Source organism: Gadus chalcogrammus, chromosome 18, assembly GCF_026213295.1.
Source record: "Gadus chalcogrammus isolate NIFS_2021 chromosome 18, NIFS_Gcha_1.0, whole genome shotgun sequence".
In the NCBI taxonomy this organism is placed as follows: Eukaryota; Metazoa; Chordata; class Actinopteri; order Gadiformes; family Gadidae; genus Gadus; species Gadus chalcogrammus.
The window spans coordinates 1,448,130-1,454,129 of NC_079429.1; the positions used below are offsets into that span (position 1 = coordinate 1,448,130).

Genomic DNA, 6,000 nt, shown 5'->3' on the forward strand with positions numbered 1-6,000 from the left:
AGATATTAGGGTCAGAGTCAGGGGTTCAGAGTTATGGCTAAGGTCATACCTCCAGCATGTTGGTCTGTCCTGAGATCAGCATGCAGAGCACAGGGATGTCGATGGTGCCACTGCCTGTTGGACCACACAGAGTCAGACAAAAACACACACATAAACGCACACACACACAGTAAATACCACACAAAACACACACAGATAAACAAACACCCACACACACACACACGTCAGAAGAGAGGAAGCTTGTGTATCTAGAGTGTTTAGACTTGTTGGATTCCTCTGGCACCGTTCAGGCTCTGGCACGCAGTACATTCGCACCATCGCCACCAGGGGGAGATGAGGGTCTGAGACACTTAGAATAAATAATACCAAACTAACATCGTTATAACATTGAAAAGAAGAACCAGCATATAATTGGAACTATTATTATAGTAATGAAACAAACGTAAATTATTTACAATATAACGGAAAAGTAGAAAGATTTGGCAACTTAAAGACCACACACACACACACACACACACACACACACACACACACACACACACACACACACACACACACACACACACACACACACACACACACACACACACACACACACACACACACACACAGCTCTGACCAGAGATCCCGGTGCGTTGGTGGGAGATGTACTCCTCCAGCTTGGCTCTGAAGCCGGTCTCGACCCCCCGCCGACCCACGCTGCCGTCGTCCACCAGCAGGAAGGCCTGGTAGTTGTTGTCAAGGTAACACGAGTCCTTGAATGTGCTCTGGGCCTTGTACTTAGCCGGAGAACTACCCTAGAGACCATCAGTGACCGAGAGGAGAGGACCAGCATTAAGAATAGCAGAAACCAGTAAAGACCCAAAGAGACCGGTTAAGACAAGAAGAGACCATTATAAAGTGTGGAGACCAGGAGAGAGACTAGAAGAGATGGGAAGAGGAACAGCTACAGCTTTTATTCAACAGGTGAGGGTCATGTGATCATGATTATTGTGTGCGATGTATATACTAATGCACTTACACACACACACACACACACACACACACACACACACACACACACACACACACACACACACACACACACACACACACACACACACACACACACACACACACACACACACACACACACACGTTTGCGGTATACCTTTGGGTTGACCAGCTGCTTGCGGTCGTGGACGACCCCCCAGGGTGTGACACCGAGCGCCAGCACCTTATTGGTGGAGGAGGAGGCGGCGGCGGTGGCGTGATCCCGGACCGCCTCCCCCACACAGCGGCCCACCCCCTCCTGGAGGCCGGTGGTCAGGATCCACGCACCTGGAGCACAGGGGGAGGGAAGGTCAGGTGACTGGTGGGCTAATTGGTTGATTGAGGGTAAAGGTACCACGTGCTTGGTTGATTGTTGACCCAGAGTTCAGGTGATAGCTGCGGTAATTGGTTGATTTATAGGACAGGTACCACGTGATTGGTTGATTGATGACAGTACTACAGGTAACAGGTAGCCTGGTTCTACCAGACTCTCGTACTTCACTTCATTTCATTTCATTTGTACAGAGAGTCTGGAACTAATCAATTGACAAACGTTAACTCACTTGAAGGCGGGTGTCTGTTGAAGTTTAAAATGATTGGATCTGCCCAGTGCCACTCTGGATCTGCCATAACCAATCGCTAACGTTTGGTTGTGACGTATGTCATGCGCAGGTTGTACACAAACCAAACACCTTGCGCGTCTGCACGAAAATGTCCGTCAACGACAGCTGCAGGTTTTGTTCCTCGAATTTAATTTATCAGGGAAAAATTGCACATTGTAAATCAACTACCGACCTACAACAACAACTCAAACTGGCGTACGACTTTATCGTCATTGTTCTCAGACACGCCCTCTGTTCGCTGATTGGTGGCCGCTGTGGCGGCACCAGAAAACCAAATTACATACAGCAGGTCCAGACCTAGTACTGAAGGGAAATTCAAATTGAGCGGAAGTACTTAGGCGGGCGGAGCCAGGCTAGGTAACAGGTGTGGTTTCTGGTTAATTGATAGTACAGGTACCAAGTGATTGGTTGATTGATGAAAGTAGTACAGGTACCAGATGATTGGTTGATTGATAGTACAGGTACCAGGTGAATGGTTGATTGATGGTACAGGTACCAAGTGATTGGTTGATTGATGAAAGTAGTACAGGTACCAGATGATTGGTTGAATGATAGTACAGGTACCAGGTGAATGGTTGATTGATGGTACAGGTACCAAGTGATTGGTTGATTGATGACAGTAGTACAGGTACCAGATGATTGGTTGATTGATGACAGTAGTACAGGTAACAGGTGTGGTAATCTGTTGTTTGATAGTACAGGTACCAAGTGATGTGTTGATTGATGACAGTAGCACAGGTAACAGGTGTGGTAATTGGTTGAGTGATAGTACAGGTACCAATTGATAGGTTGATTGATGACAGTTAGGTAACAGTGGTTAATTATGGTTGATTGACAGTACAGGTACCAGTTTAAGGGTTTGTATCAGTCAGACAGTAGAACCAGCTCTAGTCTATACCACTTCACACAGGAAACAAAGTCCTATCAGCACATTTCACAAAGACCATTAACTCTGAAGCTATAGCCGTAGCCTGCTTGGGGGCACGGGGCATCCAGCTAGCACTATACATCACATAAACTAGGTTAGGGTGGTTAACTCCCAGTTTAGACAAGAGTCTTTGTGTCGTCTTTAGGTTGAGGCCAGACAGTCTGTGTGTGGTCATCAGGTCTCAGACAGTGTGTGAGAACGGTCCGTCTCTATATTTACTCCTCAACAACACACACAGGAAGGGGTGTGTCCGGGGGCGTGGCCTCCTCTGGTGAACAGAGGGTGTGTTTGTGCCCCTCTATCTCTGACCTTGATCAACACACCAGGGACTGGGGGAGTGAGTGCGCACAGAGAGGGCTGCCACCTGGCCATGGCACACCAGTGGAGAGAGGAAGTAGCTATTGTGTCCCTAAAGAAACAACCGGAGGAGAGAGAGGAGGGGAGGAGGGCAATCAGAGGAGGAGGTTTAAGTAGAGAGGAGAAGAAGAGAGGGGAGAGAGGAGGGGAGTGGAGTGAGTACATACCTGTGCTCTGGGAGGCCTTGACGAGGCCCTGTCTGAGAACCTCTCGTACCCAGGTCTTGACCTTCTCCATCCCGTCCCCCCCCACTACGGACACCACCAGGTTGGGGGAGGGCAGCCCCCAGTGGTGGGTCAACAGGTTGTAGACCATGGAGGGGGCCGTGTCATTTGCCAAACGCATGAACTGGGGGGAGGGGCAACAGTGAAAGTGAGAGGACTGCAAAGAACTACAGAAAACTAAGAAAGAGCTAAAGAGAGCTACGCATCTATACAAGAACTACAAACACACTCGATGTCAAATACAACTACAATGATCTATCTGAGACAGACAGATGGACGGACGGACGGACGGACGGACAGACCGACAGACGGACAGACAGACGGGTACCTACGTAGCTCTGCCTCTTGCTGGCTCCAGTGAACTGCATTTCTCCGAAGGCGTCGGTGGGGTGTAATGAGGAGTGCTGCCTGCTGTCCCACTGGTTCACCATGGCTGTGCTGAAGTAGTCCCCCAGAGCCACCTGCAGATGGCTCTCTCTGGCATTCCCACACTGGCACAGCCTGCCATCACTGCGACAGCATGTATCATATTAACATACTGTAGCCTACTAGTTAACCTGCCATCACTGGGACAGCATGTATCATATTAACATACTGTAGTCTACTAGTAAACCTGCCATCACTGGTACAGCATGTATCATATTAACATAGTGTAGTCTACTAGTTAACCTGCCATCGCTGGGACAGCATGATCATATTAACATAGTGTAGTCTACTAGTTAGCCTGCCATTACTGGTACAGCATGTATCATATTAACATATTGTAGTCTACTAGTTAACCTGCCATTACTGGTAGAGCATGTATCAAATGAACGTACTGTAGCATGCTAGCCTGTCATTACTAGTACAGCACATATAATATACTACCTGCTAGTTACCCCACCATTACCGATTAGGCACATATTATATTAATATACTGTTGCATGTCACAAGTTGGCCTGCCATTCTATGGGTATCATGTTAGAATAACATACTTAAGCCTACTTGGTTCACTTCAACACACTGAAAAATGTAACACTAAGAAGACTTCTTAACCGAAAGTTGCTGAGGTTGACGTTTATTTATATATTTTTAAGTTTATTTATAACGTTATGAACTTTATTTAAAAAATGTTACATATCAGGAACCAAAGGCATGTGATGCGAAGGAACGGTCAGTAAAGGAGCAATGTTGGTGATTTTCTTGCCATTAAATAGATTCAGTTAAGACCAATACTTTTATAAAAAGGGCACTCCGTGGAGGGAATTGCGAATAAGATGTCCATGATATTATTATAATATAGATAAAGACAGAGGTCTCGGCTACTAAACGCTATGCTAATTATGCAATAATAAGGATCCAAATTAGGATTTTACAGTTTTACTTTTGAGATAACAGTATTGATTGATTTACTATAGAGATAACAAGTGAGTGATTTATACTTATATGCACACAGCTGACTCTTACAGAAAGGTTTGTAAGAATGGAAAGGACTTCTTAAGAAATAATTAGTTCAAAGGAAGATTAACGCTTCTTAGGAAAATGATGAGGAATTGCAGTTAAGAACATGCTTTGGAACTAGTATTTCTTCTCAGGAAACTTCTCTCAACAATTATTAGGAACCACTCTCCATGTTTTTGGGTTTTGTACGTACCTGTATGTTATATTATATTCTCATTAAGAATTCAGTTTAATATTCATGTGTGTTGGGACAGAATTACCTTGAGGAATCTTCTACGAAGGTTGTACAAACTCTTTTCTTGAAGATCTTGGGAATCCAAGCCTAGCAGAACATTGACACATGTTTAGATCTCCGCAAGGAACAGAACGCCACTTGGAATGTAATTACTTTTCGCTGTAAACTACTCGTTACTCCTATACACTGACAACCCTCGTCACGAAGTTTACTCTTCCCAGTACAGAATCATACCTTGTACTTTTTGATTGTTTATACATTTTAGATTGGCAGTGTATTGCTTATTTTTCCTTGTTCCTGTTTTGACAAGGAAATACTTCGTTTCATATGCCGAGGGAGGGAGAGTCAGAGAGTGTGTGTGTAAACGATCCCGGACATGTCGACTTTCAACGGGCGAACAACCCCTCACAATAACCGGAGATCGAACCTCCCTGTCGGCGGAGCTCCTCAGAGCTCCCCGCTCCTTAACCAGATCTCAACCGAACCCACCTGGTCCTTCTCGGATTTGTAGGGTTTCGTGACGCTCTCGTCGCCCTCCGCGTTGGTCATGGTTCTACCGCTGTCAGCTGCGGTTCATCTGCACCGGCGACGTCTCTTCGAGGTGGTTTAAATTTCTGCTTAAGTTATCGAGACGTAACGTCCCCTCAAGGTATTTGAAGTGCGTCTTCAGCAGCGGTGCAGGTTGGGGCAAACAGGTGTGGGCGTGGTCAGGGATACAGAAGAGGGTGTGGCCCACCAATAAGACAAACAGGTGTGGGCGTGGTCAGGGAGACAGAAGCGGGTGTGGTCCACAATAAGACAAACAGGAGGGGCAACTTTGCCTGAGCAACTCTACGCAGACTTGAACCAACTTTACCCGCACTTGAGCACGAGTTTGAACGCGGCTATAGTAGACCTATTCGTACTAGTATTGATAGAACTGTGTAGTTTCTCCACGATAGACGCAAACACCCCCCCCAACATCTCTAAACTCTTCAGCTCATCTAAACCCACACCCTGTCCCCCCCCCCCCATGCCCTTACCTCACACTTTTCAATTCCCCACTCTCCCACGAAATTGTTGCCTGCGCCTTCGAAACCGCCACTGTCTGCCCAATGCTCAGAAAACCTGGTCCTGGTCCTTCCTGCCTGAACCACTATCGACCAAATCTCCAATCTCCCC

General features: G+C 46.5%; 1 protein-coding gene across 1 annotated transcript in view; it reads right to left on the reverse strand.

Annotated features, from left to right (window-relative positions):
* Positions 1–5,665, reverse strand: part of LOC130370893 (transient receptor potential cation channel subfamily M member 4-like) — a 28,803-nt gene extending 23,138 nt beyond the window's left edge. Inside the window, exons 1-7 of the mRNA XM_056576429.1 lie at positions 5,329–5,665; positions 4,865–4,926; positions 3,497–3,674; positions 3,108–3,288; positions 1,151–1,320; positions 620–797; positions 50–114 (exon numbers count right to left, since the gene is read on the reverse strand). Coding sequence (XP_056432404.1) covers positions 50–114; positions 620–797; positions 1,151–1,320; positions 3,108–3,288; positions 3,497–3,674; positions 4,865–4,926; positions 5,329–5,388 — 894 coding nt within the window. The 5' untranslated portion in view covers positions 5,389–5,665. The remainder of the gene's footprint in view (positions 1–49; positions 115–619; positions 798–1,150; positions 1,321–3,107; positions 3,289–3,496; positions 3,675–4,864; positions 4,927–5,328) is intronic.
* Positions 5,666–6,000: the final 335 nt, after the last annotated feature.